This window comes from Paroedura picta, chromosome 2 (assembly GCF_049243985.1).
Source record: "Paroedura picta isolate Pp20150507F chromosome 2, Ppicta_v3.0, whole genome shotgun sequence".
NCBI classification, from domain to species: Eukaryota; Metazoa; Chordata; class Lepidosauria; order Squamata; family Gekkonidae; genus Paroedura; species Paroedura picta.
In genome coordinates this window covers 133673802-133692745 of record NC_135370.1, presented here as the reverse complement: position 1 = coordinate 133692745, position 18944 = coordinate 133673802, and the positions used below count along the sequence as shown (strand labels likewise).

The following is an 18944-nucleotide window of genomic DNA, read 5'->3' as shown; positions in this document are numbered from 1 at the left end:
GCCAGTAGACAGGTATGTGTGTCCTGTTGTCACCTCAAAATGGCTGCGAGCCATTTCAGTAATAGATTTTTCTCCTTTCCTCTTTGAAGCAGGAGGGAGAAGATCTGATTTCGGACTGACAGCAAGTGGTGCGCACCTCTCCACTATAGCCCCATCCCATTTCAGCACACCATTTTGTTCCCCACCACCACCACCACTTCTAAGCAGAAAGGAGCAAAATAAACCAACCTGAACCATACCGGTTCATTTTGGGAGGCTTGGATCATCAGGCTTAGTGGTGTTCCCAAATCAAGCCCCCCGAACCCTAAACCAAACTGGAATTTTCCATGCACTGCCCATGTTTAATAATGAGTAAAGTTTAGCCAGAACCAATTAAGTTGGCTACAATTTTAACTGAATAGTTTTATAAAGCATGTTATAACAGATGGGGAAGAAATGGAGATACTGACAGATTTTATTTTTCTGGGCTCCAAGATCACCCCAGATGGAGACTGCAGCAAAGAAATTAAAAGACGCTTGCTCCTCGGGAGAAAAGCTATGGCAAATCTAGACTGCATCCTAAAAAGCAGAGACATCACCCTGCCAACAAAAGTGCATTTAGTCAAGGCTATGGTATTCCCAGTTGCAATGTATGGCTGTGAAAGTTGGACCATAAGGAAGGCCGAGCGTCAAAGAATTGAGGCTTTTGAACTCTGGTGCTGGAGGAGACTCTTGCGAGTCCCTAGGACTGCAAGGCGAACAAACCGGTCAGTCCTAGAGGAGATCAGCCCTGTCTGCTCCTTAGAAGGCCAGATCCTGAAGATGAAACTCAAATACTTTGGCCACCTCATGAGAAGGAAGGACTCCCTGGAGAAGAGCCTAATGCTGGGAGCGATCGAGGGCAAAAGAAGAAGGGGACGACAGAGAATGAGGTGGCTGGATGGAGTCACTGAAGCAGTCGGTGCAAACTTAAATGGACTTCGAGGAATGGTAGAGGACAGGAAGGCCTGGAGGATCATTGTCCATGGGGTTGCGATGGGTCGGACACGACTTCGCACCTAACAACAACAACAATAACAGGTGTATTTCTCATGATATTTGCTTTGTCAACCAGAAATCTCATCTGCTTTTGTTTTTTCTGATTCATTCTCTGTCTCCCATTTTGTAATGCCACTTTTACAGATCTGGGCATTTGTGTGCACTTTTTAAAAAGCAAATGCTTTTAAACTTTGTGGCTCTATAGTTGTAGGGTGTGTGTTATATTATTTATGAAATAGACACCAAAAGGAAATTCAGGTAGGTAGCCGTGTTGGTCTGAAGTAGCACTACAAAATTTGAGTCCAATGGCACCTTTATTCACGCCTTGAATAAATCTTTGTTGGTCTTACGTGTGCCATTGGACTCAAGGAAATGTCCAGCCTATGTTCTGCAATGATAGATTAGATGTGTTCATATTTGTACAGTTTCTGCATTTGCATTAAAAGGAAACTTTCCTTGCAGCGCAATTTTCTCTGTTACCCCCATAGGAATATCTGCTAAAGTTGAGCAAGTATTGAACCGGGAAGTCTTGCGGGATATGATGCTGGATTTCTTCTTGTGATAAAAGTTTCTAATGTGGAGTCGGAACTTGTCATGGAGGGAGGCATAGATGAATGGATTGAAGCATGCAGAACTCATTGCAATCATATGGCAAGACACTTGAATGACATTCACATACTTCTTGTCTAGGATTGTAAAATCTTCGTCAATATCTCTGATAAGGTTAACCATCTGAAGAGGTAGCCAGCAAACAGCAAAACACATGACTGAGATGACCAGGATCCGAGAAGTCTTCTGCTTTTTTTTGATCCACTTATCTTTGTTGAGGTATGCAGCTCCTGGGACACTTCTGTTCTGAAGGTGGTGTGAAATGGCCCAGTAAGAGATAGAAACAGCAGAAAGTGGGAGCATGTATGACAAGAGGAGCATCAGGCAAGAGTACATCAGCCTCTCAGTCTCCTGGTGCGTCCAGAATTCCTCGCAGATAATCATATCATGACCAATGCTGTTGAGATCCAAATAATGAGTACGCATAAATGTGGGTATAGATAATCCGAAGGAAAGCAGCCACATGAAGGCCACAATGTAGACACAGGATCTGCATCGTATCCTCTTGCGAATAGGATACACAACAACAATATAACGGTCCACAGCAATAGCTGTGAGGGACAGGACAGAAACAAACACAGTAGTCACTTGCATGAGGGTGACAAAGTAGCACATGAACATCCCAAAGAGCCACCCGCGAACCTCAAAAGCATAAGAGGCAGTCAGTGGGACACAGAATATGCACATAATCAAGTCAGCTGATGCCAAGTTCCCAATGAGGAAATTAGTGGTGCAATGTAGCTTTCTGGTGAATCCAATAAGAAGGATGAGGAGGAAATTCCCTGTGCAGGCCACAGTCACCAGGATGGCATAGAGAGGGATGAAGAGGGGCTTCAGTTCAAAGAGGAGATCCAGGCCCTTGAAAACTGGAGCTGAGCTATTCAAGCAGGAACCATTAGGATGATGATAGTGGACCTCCATGTTGAGTTCCGGCTGTACTGATGCTTAGGCAATCTTTTGTTTTTTAAAAAAATCTGTAGAAAGAGAAAGGAAAGTTGGTTAGGTAGAAAGTGAATTGCTGCAGAATGACAGTGAAGACTGCCTGGATGGGTATTTCATGTTCTTCTGGTTCAGCAAGATAGCACCACATCTTTGACATAGGGTTTGTTGGCTGGAGCATCCAATAGCTCATGGCCAGGATTGAAATCTTTCTCACCCCTTTTGGGATCAGCCCTTTTGATTAATCAAGAACTCAGATTTTGACTAGTAGAATAAAATTCAATTTGAGTTTTATCATAGCTTTCTTGCGCGATTCCCATTGTCTTTTGGGAGTAAAAAATGTTTTTGCCCAATTTCTAGAGGCATAGCTAGTTGGGGGGGGGGAGTAGTATTGGAGATTTAAGAATAAAAGAATGTTTGGGGGAAATCTCATGAGAGATTAATGGTTTCTGATATGTTAAAATCAACACAGGAACTTGTGATGAATTAAAGGAATGAAGTTATCTCTAAAACCCAGGAGTTTTTCAAAGAATTTTAAATCAATATCTCTGGGAAGACATTCTTCTGTTCTGTTCTTTTCTAAAAAAAAAAAAAAATAGGCTGTGTTCCTTAATACACACTGGCCTGGTTTATAATCCCACCATTGAAGGGAGAAACGGACATTTTAAAACCTTGTGAAGGTCTAACAACAGTGAATAATGACAGCTGGAGCCCGAGACATTTACAGTACATGTGGCTTGGTTTGGGTGGATCCAGCACTTACCTCTCTGCACTCTGGTTACTACCATGTACGATGAGCCTTGGCCAGCAAGGATTTGTTTATGATTAGTATCATTGGAATTTAGTGACATTTAATTATTCTCTATTCTATGCATCTGTTCATTAATCTCCAATCTTGACATATTTCTTTTTTATCATGTGTTTTCCCCAGAGTTGAACCCAAACAAATGATAACTTTATATATTTAGCCTGTTATTCCTGTCTCTGTTTAGTAATTTATTACTTAAACTCTGCCTATATATGTGCTGACTGGAAAATGCCCATTTCATTGTGTCTAGCTTACATCTCAAATAAAACTTTGTTGGTCTTAAAGGTGCCTCTGGTCTCATGATTAACATGGTCATTTGAAATAACTCCAAAAACTTTTGGAGAGTTTCTGCTATCAGAAATGATGGTAAGGCCATCAAAGTAAGTATATCAGTGTCACTATCACTGTCAAACAAAGGAAGATGGTCCTTTGAGGAAAGAGGAGTAACCTCTGAAGTTTAATTCATATTGCTTAACATTCTTGGGATGGATTTAGTTTGATCTTGCAGTGCCTCCTTATAAGCAAACTCCTTTGCATATTTGGACTCTTCAGTCCCCTCAGCCTCCTCAGAAAAGGGCGAGAATTTGTTCTGAAATTTGATTTAAGAAACAGAGACAAGTTCACTTTGTTTAGGAGCATGCTCTGTCTTCCTTTTCAGGAGAATGCAAGAGAAACACAAAGCGGTAATTTTCCATGGCTAACCTGTTCTTGTCTTTCCCTTTCTTCTTCCCTTCTTCCCTTCTCTTGGAGATAAAACAATCTTGAAGAGATGAGAGTAACTGAGTGGCTCAGAAGATTCCCCCCCCCCCCCATATAGTTAGGTGGATAGGAAACTGGCTAGAAATCCGTAGCCAAATACGAGTTGTCAATGGTGTTTGATCAGATTGGAGGGAGGTGAGCAGTGGAGTGCCACAGGGCTTGGCACTGGGTCCGGGACTTTTCTACATTTTTATCAGTGATTTGGATGAAGGGGTAAGCGGACTCCTTATTAAATTCACAGATGATGACACCAAATTGGGAGGAGTAGTGAACATCCTAGAAGATATAGAGTTCAATGAGATCTGAACATGCTGGAAATCTGAGCAACTGAGAACAATATGCAATTCAATAAGGAAAAGTATAGAGGTATACATCTGGGTCACCAAAATAAGAAACAAGCATCCTGGATGGGAGATACATTTCTGGGCAGCAGTGTGTGTGAACATGAACTTGTGTGCTGTAAGATAAATATGAGCAGACAAGTGTGATATGGCAGTAAAGAAGGCAAATGCAGTCTTGACCTGTATCACATCACATCAAAATTACAAGATGTCATAGTCCCACTGTATACCAGACCCCACCTGGAGTACTGTGAGCTTCACTCACAGTAAAGGCTTCACTTCAAAAAAGATGTGGACAAAACTGAGCGGGTTCAGAGGAGACCAACAAGAATTAACCAGGGCCTGGGGACCAAGTCCTATGAGGAAAGGCTGAAGGACTTGGGAATGTTCAATGTGAAGATGGGGAGGTTGAGAGGGGATATGATTGTCATCTTTAAGTATTTGAAAGGTTGTCACTTGGAGGCAGGCAGGGAAAGGTTCATGTTGGGACAGAAGATAGAACCCGCAGTAATGGGCTTCCCACAGTAATGGGCTTACTATGTGGAGAACAATATTGGCTAGATATCAGGCAAAACTGTTCACAGTCTGAGAGGTTCAGCTGTGGAATCCACTGCCTAAGGAGGTGGTGAGCTCCCCCCAATGACCATCTTCAAGCAGCGGATGGACGGATACTTATCCTGGATGTTTTAGACCAGTGGTCCCCAACCCCCAGTCCGGGGACGGGTACTGGTCCGTGGATCAGTTGGTACTGGGCCATGGCTCCTCCTTATCCTCCTCCCCAGCTGCTGCTTCGGGGGCTGCCCTGCCACTCTGCCACCGGCTCCCTTTTGGTGTTCTCCAGCGGGCACCATGGCTGGGGCTCCCCCTTGGCATGACACTGTGCAGCTGCTGCTGGCAGCACCCCCCAGCGGGCGGTGGGAAGTCAGGAGCACTGGCGGGAAAGCAAGTGGAGCAGAGGCTCAGGCAGCAACGTCCCTTGGTAAAAGACTGCCCCCCCCCCCGGGCCTCAGTAAAATTGTCAAGTGTTGGCCGGTCCCTAGTGATAAAAAGGTTGGGGACCACTGCTTTAGATAAATCCTGCATTGAGTAGAAGATTAGACTAGATGGCCTGATTTTTCAGCATTCCCATTATTGCTGCAGCCAGGCTCATGCATATAGAAAGAGTTAGGCCATCCAGGCCTGGTTCCTCCCCCCGCATCTACAGTGTCCCTGCAGGGACACTAAACACCCCATTTGGCTTTGCGGTACTGTGGAGCTGAATGGGGCATTTCTACACACACACCCCATAATGATAGGATAGCAGCATGCCACTATTCCACCATCATGCGGTGGGAACCTTGCACCCCGTATCACCCACATGTGGTGGAATCTTCCAGCTCCAGGGCGGACCATGTATGCCAGGGGATTTCATCCCCCATGCATACACGGGATGTGGTGGGGCATGCTGCCCTGCTGCAAGAAATGGCAGGTGGCCAGGTGTGGCAGCCGCTGTGCATAATCCGTTCGTGTCATCATGTCTTCCTCTTTTTGTTTTTTGTCTGAACCTGCCCAGATGTTATTCATTTCTCCATGCTCTCAGTTTCAGAGATAAGATTTCGTGCCAGAGGCACTCTATCTGTTCTGGCCCCTCACTCTGTGGAACTCATTCCCCACATTGGCTCACCTGGCATGTTTCTGTGGCCAGGCTCTGTGGGTGTGTTTGTGGCTGTTCTTTCTAGCCTTTCCATGACCCTGTGTATATTCAAGGGCTCTACTTTTGATGAGTGCCTGTTCCCCGTGGTCCAGGAGTGAGGCTGAAAAGAGATTCTGGGGGTCCCAGTCCAGAGTAAGACCTGACTGATGGCTAGTTCTAAAGGTAATAAACTATGTGAAGCATGCTTCCCTATTATATATTTGAAACAAGTTTCACTTTTTTCTTTTATTCCGTGACTCCATTCTTCATTTATTTTCATTGTTTCAGCTCTCAGTAAAATTTTAACCTTTTGCTCCTACTGCTGTTTTTCTTCTGTGGAAAATGAAGGTTGCTGTTTTGATTTTATACAGCTTGCTGTTTCTCATTTCTATGAAAAATAGTGTTATATTATCTTCCATTCAGATGCAATTGCAAGAAATATGCAGTTTTCATCCCTCTGAAATAGAGGAAATGTCCATTGCTAAAAGATGAGCCGTTCCATTTGTAGATCAGACTGCACACCATTTAAAGTTTTCTTGCAATGTCCTAGAGTAGGAACGTCTGTTCTGGTGGGGAACTCCAGTTCAGAATTTATTTCTGTGTAAACAAAATAATAGGGACTGCTTTTTCCACAGTTGCCGGCATAACTTATTTCAGGAATAACCTATTATTACAGTTGGCACTAGAGGCTGGAACCAGTGGGCCACTGAAGGCGCCTTAGTCCATTAACACTGCTGTCCTAAGAACATTTTCCATGGAGCCCTGATCACAGAAAAGAAGAGCAGGAAATGGGGGTGGGGGAATGCTCAAAACTCAGCAACTCCCCTTTTTAAATTTTCTTTTAAAAAGTATACATAAAGTAGAAACAAAAGTATAACAGTGGTGGCACACATACCTTTCTGTAAGAGATTTCCAAACTGTTGAAAACAAGTCGATTAGGGATTGGCATTTATATGGCATTTATTCAAATGTGGATAAAACTGGAAGGTCCTCAATTCATGGATCTACTGGAGATGAGCATTTATCTCTCCAGTTCTGTAATACCAGCTTTTAGTTATGGTAAGGATACAGAGAATCATCATGGCCCATGACGATCCTACAAGTGGGTGCTCTATGATGGAAGCTACAGCCAGTTGCATGTCTGTATTCCAAGCACAAAATGAATCACTCACACGGGATTGCCATATGAAGATTTACACCTATGTTAACCTGTAATTCCTACACAGAAGTACTTTCAGTGTAGGGAGTGTATAACTTTAGGTCAGTGAACTGTTGAGTCATGTTTGATGGCACTACCACAAATGTAAACTTCACACCCAATACAAGCACACAGCTTTTATTTTTAAGACCCTACCCAAGATAAATGCAGTCACCTCTGTCACAACGTTTGATCATGCACAATCCTACCCTTCTTTAACTTCGTGAAATGACATGCAGGTCTCTTTAAAGTCACCCTGACGAAGCACTGATTTGGTTGTAAAATAAAAAATGAAAGGGTGGCATGCCTCATTTTTTCTTATTGAAATGGTTCAGAAGGATAAGGACCATCAAAGTAGAACCCATGCTTTGCATGTCAAAAGTCCCTGTGTTCAGTCCCTCGTCTCTTGGGCTACAGGAAGGATCCCCAGTGAGCAAGCCTAGAAAAGTCTACTGGGGTGTTGTGCTAGAGGGATTGTCCTACTCAGTAGAAGGTGGCTATTCCAATTTTCCATAATGTGGTGTGAGTGTACCAGCCTAGGAACCCATTTTCCCCCTTTAACGCAATTCAAATAGATCTCCCTCAGAACTCCATTAATTAAAAACTAATATTTACACATTTATTTGCATGTCACTTGATGCATTTCAGAGAAGTCTGTGCTAGAGATTGCGCTGCCTGGTAATCACTTCTAGAGTGGAGCACACAAAGATATTTCCTTTCCACTTCTGGCTCACTAGGGAGACCAAAGGTTGCCTGGTGTCACTCAGCCCCTTGTCTTCAGACTGTAAAAAAGTTGTTTGATTGTCATTTCCCTTTCCAACGGGAGCATGTTAACCAGCATGACTAATGAGGGCAGCAGACCTATGCCACTCAGCTGAATTTTAACCAGTTCCATCAGGCACTCCTTTGCACAACATGCTTTTGTCATACAGAAAGCATTTGAACACAGAGGAAAGCAAGCGGGAAAAGTCACATGTTGCTAGGTCCCCCCAGGACCCTTGCATGCATCATGCTGCAAGACACATATGCACCCATTTATTTATTCCTCGTATATCAGGTGTGTGTAATGTATCCAGGAGACCCTAAAATAGTCTGACTGCCAAACAAGAGGCGGTTGGAGGTGGTTTGCCATTGCCTGCCCTGGCATCACAACCCTGTTATTTCTTGGAGGTCTTCCATCCAAGTGCTTAGCTTCTGAGATCTGACGGGATCAGGCTTGCCTGGCTATCCAGGCAAGGGATAGAGGTACCTTATTACCAACGAGAATAGCCATGCAAATCTATTCCTTTTTCCCCAGCTCAAAGTGCTTTCAGTGGAAGAAAAATATAACTGTGTGATCGAGATCTGAGAGAATTCAAAAGCTTTCATCACAAGATGGATTGTGTGATCTACCTACCCTGGGACAGGTGCCAAGTTGTAAGAAATGCAGAGAGAGAGAGAGACAGCAAGAGAACTTAGAACCCCAAGGAGCCCTGGAGAATTCCACAGCACTTTCTTCAGCTGTCTCTCGGGAGGCTAACAATCCTGTTATCCCCCCCTCCCCCTATATCTTACTCATCGCTTACTTACCCCTTGAATGAATCTCCCGACCCTTTCTCCAGTCTCTGAGCTGCGGACAGGGAATGAGTATTACGCAGAAACTGCAAAGGGAAGGAGAGAAAGAGAAAGACAACTGTCGAGTCCTTTTCTCCCACACTTAGGCTAATCCGTCCGTTGCTTCAGGCAAACCCAGAGGGTCGTTACTCATTGCTAACGCTGGCTTGGAAGATGGGCTGCAAAAAAACCCTCACCAATAAAGTCTTGTTCTCTGGGACGAAGCGCTGATATAAAAACACACTTCTTCCAAACAGGTTATTTCCCCTTACTTTCCTCGGCTATTTTGGGGGATCGCTGGTGCTCTTCCCTGTTTGCCACGCCCATAAATCAAGTCAGAATGAAGGAACCCCCCAGGAGGAGCTGTCCTCCCTTTGTGGTGCTGAAACGAAGCTCTCCCTGACTCCACAAGTGAGCGAGGGAGGGGAAATTTCCTCCCTCTGCTGCCTCCTCTGTTTGAATCCAAATGAGCTGGTTACTTTACTGTTCACCCTCCCCTCATAGTATCCCCTTGCACCAAATGCACCGAAGGTGGGTGGATGATTGTGTGTGTGAGTAAAGCTACTGAAGTCATCGGTCTTCTGAAGCAGCAATGGTGATTTCGTCAGCCTTCCATTTCCTCAGTAGTTGTAAGGTAGGGCATGCTGATACCTACAGGTGTTCTTTTCCTTGGCTCTTGGGTTGTCTGGCATTGGACTCAATGGGTTTATTTCTGCCTTTACAGTCATTCAGAACTAAGCTGAATATTTTACTCCCTTGACTAGACCTCCACATTTAAAACCCTGTCAGTTTCTCATCATCTTGATGCATTTATTGGGAAAACTTTATGAGTCACCCTCTACTTGCCTTTCTCTCTATGTGTGTATATTTATTTATTTACATTTGGATTTGTTGTCCACCCGCTCTCTGTGAACTTTGGCTGGATTAAAGGTAAAGGTACCCCCTGTGCAAGCACCGAGTCATGTCTGACCCTTGGGGTGACGCCCTCTAGCGTTTTCATGGCAGACTCAATATGGGGTGGTTTGCCAGTGCCTTCCCCAGTCATTACCGTTTACCTCCCAGCAAGCTGGGTACTCATTTTACCGACTTCGGAAGGATGGAAGGCTGAGTCAACCCTGAGCCGGCTGCTGGGATTGAACTCCCAGCCTCATGAGCAGAGCTTTCAGATAACATTTCTGCTGCCTTACCACTCTGCACCACAAGAGGCTCTTTGGCTGGATTACGTCGATAAAATTCCATCAATTAAGTTAAAGGCAAAAATAGTAATTTGAGTTAATAAATTATTAAAACAAGAGTAAATGCCCATTCTCTCCTTCATGGAAAAAGGCAGGGGAGGGTCACATAATACCTTTTAGTTGGAGCATGGATTCCTGGCAGGAAGGTCAGCAGTTTTGGATGTTATATGTGTGTGAGGGTAATGGATAACAACAATTGTGCAAATAGTTCCCACCTAAGATAATGAATAGTGATTATAGCAAGAAAATTAACCAAAAAAATAGCTGAATAATTGAATAATACTAAGAAAAATATTTTCTTTTTGGAACAGGAAACGGAAACTCATGGGATTCTCAGTGGATTTGGATCTGGACACACACCTTCTGCAGAATGTTCCAAGCTAGAGAACGGGCATTGTAACAAGCAAGGACCATCCCAGAACATCTCTGAGACTGGTTAGAACATCTGCTGGCAAGTAGCGTCTTCCAGACCACCATGCCAGCAACTGTTCATTACCGTTATTACATCCCCTTGTGGGGATTACATCCAAGTGGGTGACACACAATATCCTAATAGTCATTCTTTGCACATGCAAAGTCCAAGGTACAATAAACATGCCCACCCACTCACAATCCGCCAAGGTTCATAAAATCAGCATTTCTGTCAGATGACTACCTAGCCTTTGCTTTAAAACTTCCAAAGAAGGCAAACCCACCACCTCCCAAGGAAGCCTGTTCCAGTAAAGGACCGTTCTGTCAGGAACTTCTTCCAGATGTTTAGCTGAAAATTCTTTGGAATTAATTTCATCCCATTGGTTCTGATCCAACCCTCTGGGGCAACAGAAAACAACTCTGTAATAACCCTTCATGTACTTGAAGATGGTTACTATATCGCCTCTTAGTAGTCTTCTCTCCAGGGTAAGCAGACCAAGCTCCCTCCACCTTTCCTCATACAACTTGAATTCTGTGAATGAAGTCCTTAGCATCACCCGCCCTTTAAAAAGCAGGAGCATCAGCCCCAATTTAGACTGAGACTGAGGCATGGACCAAGGGATGAAGTTTTTTTTCCTGTGCCAGTTTCCCAACCCAAAATATATTCTTAGAGCTGCTACTTGCCCTGATGGAACAACCATACAGGTCCAGACTAAACCTGGATAAATAGTTGAGTTTGAATCCAGATATTTCAGAACTGGCTGTAGATAAGCTGTGAATGATATGCACTTATCTCTTAGAACGCAATGGGCTTATGGCTACACTAAAACTTCTTTGCATGCAGGAAGTCCCAGGTTCAATCCCCAGAAACTTCCCATTAAAAGGATGAGGCAGCACGTGTTGTGATGTGATAGACCGGTACTCGAGACCCTGGAGAACTGCAACCCATCAATGCACACAGTTCTGATACAGGATGACCCAGTGGTTTGATTCAGTATGAGACAACTTCATATGTTCACTTATTTCAGTGTAATAGAAAGAAGCATGGGTTTAACATTCCCTTTGAATCCAGTGGGATCTGGGAACCAATACCGGTTGGACATTTGTTGCTGCAACTGTCTTCATGCTCAAGAGAGAAGTTACAACACAGGAAGCTGAACAATCCCTGTCTTAAGAGACCAATCTTGTTCCTTCAGCAAACCACAGGGAAACTGTCCAATTACATTCTGGTTTCCCTTCAAAGGAAATCTGAAAGGCTACAGAGGGTAAAGCAATAGGCATGAAGACAGCCATAGGTGTGCTTACTTTTCACCTAGCTCTGGCCTCAAAATAAGCAACAAAACAAAGCAGGACTTGCAATTACAGACACACTTTGTGTGCTCTTCAGAGGTTAATGGTTACTATGACAATCAATACGTAAAAGCTTTGGGCCTTTAAATCTTATTTTCATGCTTTAAAGTGGTGGGAAGAAATTATGGCTTTATAGACCCACTACCTTGTGAAATGTCAGAGTTGTCTTTTTTAAAAATCACAGGGTTTTTTGTTTTTGAAAAACAGAACCAAACCAGAATGTTTGCTTCAGTGAAGACTTCATTTGAAGGCCAGATGTGCTCTTTCATTTAATGAGCTGGCAGCAGATATGGAAGGAAGTCAGAGCAGCGTCAGACATTTCAACTCCCAAACAGGACGCCCCTCTTTAGTCTTCTTTACTTTCAAAATGTTTCAGCCCAAATAAAAGATTGTGTCATTTCTTTTCACACCATGGATATCAAGGAGCTGAAAAATCAGCAGGAAGCATTCTTTGATGCTCCAGGATGGGACCCATTATTAGAAATACCAGCAAAAAGACCTAAATTTTTCAAAAAGAGAGAAGTTGCAGGGCCTAGTATGTTTGAAGCTGTCTCAGGGTTACTTACACTGTGAAGAGCAATCATCTTTAATTATCTATCATTTGCTGGCAGGAATCTTTTGCTAGTCTTGAACATCATTGCGTACTGAGAGGAGAAGGAAATGGCCCTTTCTAGGTAGTAGGAAATGATAACACAACAGTGACTTCATCCTGATGAATGTGGCATCATTGCTGGTTGGTACACTCTCTGCCAGGGTTTCCTAGAGGGACTGCACTTGGATTATTGCTGGGGGAGTAGGAACTTTTGTAAACAGTCCTACCCCTCAATTTGATCTTCAGTTTTGAGATAGAGGTGGATCTGGGGGCAACATCTGTTGTTGTGGTCAGACCACTATGCCCTGCAGGCCCAGCTCAAGGTGCCACCCCTTCTCTGTTTGGGCGAGGGGCATATTTTAGCCTGCCTGCAGAGATGTATGGATCCAATTGGATTCAGGAATGCTCTGCGAGACCCATTGCCTTGTGGTGACTTGTTGACGGCGCTGATGGAGGACTGGCAGTCCTGCCTGTTGGCCGCCATAGACAAGATCACCCCTAGATGTCCTCGCCTCAAATAGGCTCCATGACACAGCAGGGAGCTTTGGGAGAGGAAGAGGGAAGTGAGATGACTAGAGCAAGTGTGGTGGAAAACTTGTGAAAAAGCGACAAGTACATCCTATTGCACACTTATTAGGGCCTATGACAAGGTAGGATATTTTGCCATGGAAATTGTGTCCGCGAGCTCTCACCCGGCACCATTGTTTAAGATAGTTTGATCTCTTACTGCTCTCGAGGAAGGAGGCCAGAATGTTAGCAAATTGGATCTTAGCTGTCAGGCATTAGTGAGCTTTTTCACGGATAAAGTCTTGTCGCTCTGCCGGGACCTTTCCACCACGGTTGATACAGATAAGGAACTGAATGCCTGTTGGCCATCCTTGGGGGTGATGTTTGATGGTTTCAGATGACTCTCACTATCCAAAGTGGATAAGTTGCTGGGCTCAGTGAGGACAACCACTTGTCCCCTTGGGTCACTGTCTGTCTTGGCTGCTCAAAGAGGGTGGCCAGTGGATAAGAGGCCAGCTCATGAATATTATTAATCTCTCCCTGTCTACTGGGGAGTTCCCTGAGCTGCTGCTAGAAACCATCGCTAGATCTGCGGGACCCAGCCAGCTACTGCCTAGTCTCGCATCTTGCATTTCTGGGTAAGGAGGTTGAAAGGGCTGCCATGGACCAACTTCAGCACTCAAAATATCAGTCGGGTTTCTGGATGACCACTGGGTGGAGATGGTGTTGGTCATCCTGACAGATGATCTCTGCTGCCAGCTAGATTGGGGCGGTTCAGCCATCCACATGTTAGATCTGTCGGCTGTATTTCACATGGTTAACTACAAGTTATTGGCTCACCGCCTCCCCAGGACAGGGATACGGGTGACAGCCCTTCAATGGCTGTGCTCCTTCCTGCAGAACCAGACACAGAGGGTGGCAGTGGGGGATGAGTTGTCACACCCTTGTCGACTCCCTGGTGGGGTTCCACAGGAGGCAGTGCTTCACCCCCCCCCCCACACACACACACACTTTTAAACATCTTTCTGCGCCCTCTGGCTCATCTGGTGCAGAGCTTTGGGCTGAATTGTCGTCAATATACTGGTGACACCCAGCTCTATCTCCTCATGGATGGATGGCCATTTGTGTGGTGTTTGGAAGCCATAGCTGGATGGCTCAAGCAGGGTCACCCTGGCCAGAAATTTGGGGGTGACTGAATGCCTTGCTATCTATGGAGGCACAGGTCATGAAGGTAGCCTGCCAGTCATTTTACCACCTATGTCAGGCAAAGCTACTAGCACCCTACATGTCTTCAGAGTACCTGGCCATGGTGATCCATGTAACGGTCACCTCCAGAATTGACTTATGTAACTACATGGGCCTGCCCTTTTCTCTGATCCAGAAATTGCACCTAGTGCAAAATGCAGCTGCTAGGGTCCTCATGGGAATATCTTGGAGGGCCCACATCCAGCCAGTGCTGAGGCAGCTGCATTGATTGCCAGTTGCAGCCCAGATCAGGTTTGAGGTTTTGACCTTTTAGGCCCCTCGTGGTCTTTACGCTCTGCAGGTACTAACTTGGTGGTCCCTGGCTCCCGGGAAGTTCACCTGGCCTCAGTCACTTTTTTGGTCCTGGCCCCAACCTGGTGGACTGAGCTCCCAGAAGAGCTGAGGGCCCTGTGGCATTCTGCAGGTCTTGCAAGACGGAGCTCTACCACCAAGTATGTGGTTGAGGCCAGGATAGGCTTGTGCACCAGGGGCAGATTTGGCTTTGGCTTTGGGGGATTTAGTTACAGCCTCCAAACTTTCAGGATAGCTCCAGGTGGCTCTTCCCTAACCCTGGAGAGTCTGTCCCATTGTATAGAACCCCTGGAAGTGACCCCCGTAGTCGAATCATTATGAAATTCGACGGGGGGTCAGGAAAAAGCCTCCCAGAGCTACCCTGAAAGTTTGGAGGCTGTAACTAAAAGCCCCACCCCATCCCCAGGCCCCAGGAAAGGCAGAAACACTGGAATTCCATTCAAGTCAATGGCACCATTTACTTTAATGGGCACCAAAGCCAAATCGGTCTGGATTGGGCCCCTGGTGCACAGGCCTAGGCCATGGCATGGAAGATAAGATGGATCCCCTAGAAGAGAACACCACCAACTCAGACTATCGCTGCTAGTGAACTGCCGGCATGCATAATTCCTATATGGCGCACCAAGAGGCAGACAGCCTATCATGGCTGTGGGGATGGTGGGATAGGGTTTTTTTGCCGCCAGGGGACATAATTTTAATGGGGATATTATAGTTGTGTTTTATGTGGGCTTTTACCGTGTCACCCACTGTGAGATGACTTGCCGAGAGCGGTAGGAAACAAATGCAACAAAAAACAAACAAATAAAATAAACTGATATTTATTAAAATATTTTTATCTTGCTTTTCCTTGGGGCTCAAACTGGTTTACAAATCAAAATTTAAAACTTTTCCAGTTGAAAGGAAACAAACCCTCCTGTTTTCGATGGAAAGTTCTTACAGAACTTCCTAAAAATTTCTAAAAATGGCACCTCCCTCACCACTTCCAGCAGAGTGGGAGCAACAAATGGAGAAGGCCCAAGTTATGGTTGATGCCAAATGAACTACCTAAACTTGCTAGTAGATGGCACCCTGAGGACAGCAGGTGGCACATAGAGATATGTGGCAAGAGACAGTCCTTAGATATTAGTCCTGGGCCATGAACTTTTTAAAGAGTCACTTTCCCACACATCAAAGCCTCTCAGCTGGAATTCCTGGTGCTTGCTATACTACCCTAAATCAGCTACAATCCACACTTTAGGTAATCGACTATACAGGATGAAAAGCAAACAAAACAACAAATGGCAAAAGCAGGAATACATGGTTTTGACACCTAAGCCGGATCCCAGAAAAAAACCTGGTATAGATGTACCTCCAGTGTCATTGGAGTGTCACTTCGCCTTAAGGAAAACTGGTTGTTTCTAGGAGTAAATGGGAGTCACTGGACACACAGAGAGGTAAAGTGAAAGAGTGCATGAGATTAAGCACTTTCTAATCATTATTTTAAATAAGGGAGCCAGGTGTACACTAAAATCTCTGCCAATAAAACCGGTAGTTGAAAGCACTTACTTCGGCTAGTTACTTCTCTCCTGAAACTAGAGTAGAGCAAGTTAAACTCCAAATAAATGAACTCAAAGAGGTATTTCTGTACTCAGGAATTTTCCATTGAACACTTTCCAATCGAAACTGCAGAATGAAAAGCAGCTTTTCATTATACAAAGTGCCACAGACTGGCATGACAGGGGCTAATTGTTATATCTGCAAACGAAGTCTACCAACTAGGAAGTATTATTCCAAAGGAGAAACATACTATTGCTATTTAGTCATGCCAGCTCATGCTTTAATTCTTGAAGGATTTCAAATCTGAAGTGCCTTTGTGATGTCCCCTTTCTGAGTTAGCGTATATAGATTCAGGTGGACAGCTGTGTTGGCCTGAAGCAGCAAAAAATGTTTGAGTCCAGAGGCACCTTTAAGACTATCAAAAGTGCGAGCTTCCACATGCATGTACACTTCATCAGATATGCACACAGAAATGTAAACCTTGAATACAACTTTGGTCTTAAAAGTGCCACTGAACTCAAACTTTGTTCAGTTAACATATTTTTCCACCCTGGGAGGAAAAGAGCGGATTTGGCAGCAGATCACGCCATGTGATTTAAAATGATTTCCATGATTGGCCGAAGTAAATGTGCCTAAATGGAATATTTTTCTTTCCCTTCCTGGATTGTCCAAGTCCATTATTCCCCCTCCCTTAATCAACCTAAGCAAAAGGAAATTATGCATTTGATACACCGTTTTTATTCAAATATTGTATTTCCTGCCTATGAACTGGCTCCTTTCTCAAACAAAGAAAAGGGGGGAACAAAAACTGAAAAGATTAATGAATTGCAGGAACTTTGCAAGTGTGAAGTGTATCCACACAAACTGGAGTCAACAGAGCCATCTTGACGTAGAGGACGAACTAGGTGTAGTAGTTAGGAGTGCGGACTTCTAATCTGGCATGACGGGTTTGGTTCCGCGCTCCCCACATGCAGCCAGCTGGGTGATCTTGGGCTCCCCATGGCACTGATAAAGCTGTTCTGACTGAGCAGTGATATCAGGGCTCTCTCAGCCTCACCTCCCTCTCAGGGTGTCTGTTGTGGGGAGAGGAATGGGAAGGCGATTATAAGCTGCTTTGAGACTCCTTTGGATAGAGAAAAGCAGCAAATAAGAACCAACTCTTCTTCTTCTTCAACACAGCTCTTGATGTGCACATTTCCACTGGGAGGTAGACAGACACAGTCCATGGCAGACACAGTCCAAGTCCCTGAAGCAAACAAAACACCTTCACTCCCATTACTAGGCCTCAGGCACCATAAGGACACAGGAAGTAAAGCACATGTCCCAGAATGAAGGGCCAGTGCCTGGCAGAGGAGTGGAGCACATTTTCAAGACAGACAAGAGAAAGACAGTGGTAGGAGAGAGTTGGACTGACAAAAAGTGGATGCACTAATAATGAACTATGAAGAACTGGAAACAAGATCAGGACTGAACAGCCAAGCCTACAGCCAGGTAGAAGGTCTAATCAAAGAAAAGAGTACAAGACAGAGGGGAAAAAATCCATGACTAGGATTTGTGAAAGTCATCCATAAAGTGGTAAGAAAACCAGGCAGCAGAAAGCAAAGGGAGGTCTAGTGGACTCAGGGGCTCAGAGGCCTGATGAGGATGTTAGGAGAAACCAGACTGGGAGGCAAAGTCATGCTAGAGTCTAGGAAACCCACAGTCTTCTTCCACTCAGCAGCTGTGAGTTGCTTGTGGGGAACACTAACCCAGAGATCCGGAGGCCAAGATACACCTGCTACTCATTCAAGGGCATCTTTGCATAGCGAGGCAGAACAAAGAGGAGGCCCACTCTCTCTCCACCCCACATGATATCTGTACCTATAGCTCGCAGTGGCAGCAGCTCTCTCCCCTGAGGTGTGCATGACTCAGTACCTAGTGGATGTTGTTTTTAACAGGAAATAAGGCTTGCTCAGGAGGATGTGGGATGGATGCTGCAACAAGAGGTCCTGACTTACTAACCTCTTGATAATGTCAACAGGTATGGGATGGAATCAGTGAGTGATCAAATATTTTTTCCAATAAGCCTTTAACAAAGTCTGCCAACAAACCTTCCTGAGTAATCTTAATAGTCACAGCATCTAAAGCTGAATACTTATGGATTGGTAATGGACTAACAACCAGGAAACAGGAGATGAATACACTGACAATTCAGAGCAGCTGTGGGAATTGAGAAGCTCTGATTTGAGAGCCTTAAGTAGGAGCTTATTCATAAATTCCTACTAAATAGGTAAGCAATGTCCACCAGGTCAAAACTTCCTCACTTCCCATATTCCCTTGATAGGATGTGAATTAACGGTAATTAGCCAGAAAAGATCCTGGTTCATAGTGAGCAGGGCTGGCCCTCTCGCTTTGAAAACCAAGCCATACGTTGGCTACATCTTGATGGTACTGTCCACACCGTAACCCTTTTAACTGGAGATGCCAGGGACCGAACTTGAGGCCGTCTGCATGCTAAGCAGATGCTCCACCACTGACCCATGGTCCTACATACCAGTCAGGGGCATTTAATGTCAGTTATCCTGAGATTCCTCAATTTCAGATTTGTGACCATTTTACTCGCTTCCTTTAAACAAGTGATTGCTCCTACGCAAACATATTTTGCTAGACAGACAAAAGTAACAAGATATCTTTTAAAAATCTAATTATACATACAAACCAATTATAGTCATGTGCCACCAGTACAACCGCAAAGTATGCAGTTCATTAGCCACACATATCGAAGCAGGAGAAAGAGTTGTGCTAAACATGACATTAAATGAAAAAATACGATGTAAGTTT

General features: G+C 44.6%; 1 protein-coding gene across 1 annotated transcript; it reads right to left on the bottom strand.

Annotated features, from left to right (window-relative positions):
* Positions 1–1181: 1181 nt before the first annotated feature.
* LOC143828942 (prolactin-releasing peptide receptor-like) lies at positions 1182–2547 on the bottom strand. The gene has a single exon (XM_077319095.1). It carries the CDS (start codon positions 2545–2547, stop codon positions 1429–1431), a length of 1119 nt encoding a protein of 372 aa, XP_077175210.1. The 3' UTR covers positions 1182–1428.
* Between the last annotated feature and the right edge of the window lie 16397 nt (positions 2548–18944).

Coding starts and splice junctions, on each gene's coding strand:
- LOC143828942 (XM_077319095.1), bottom strand. CDS start 2,547: ATGGAGGTCCACTATCATCATCCTAATGGTTCCTGCTTGAATAGCTCA.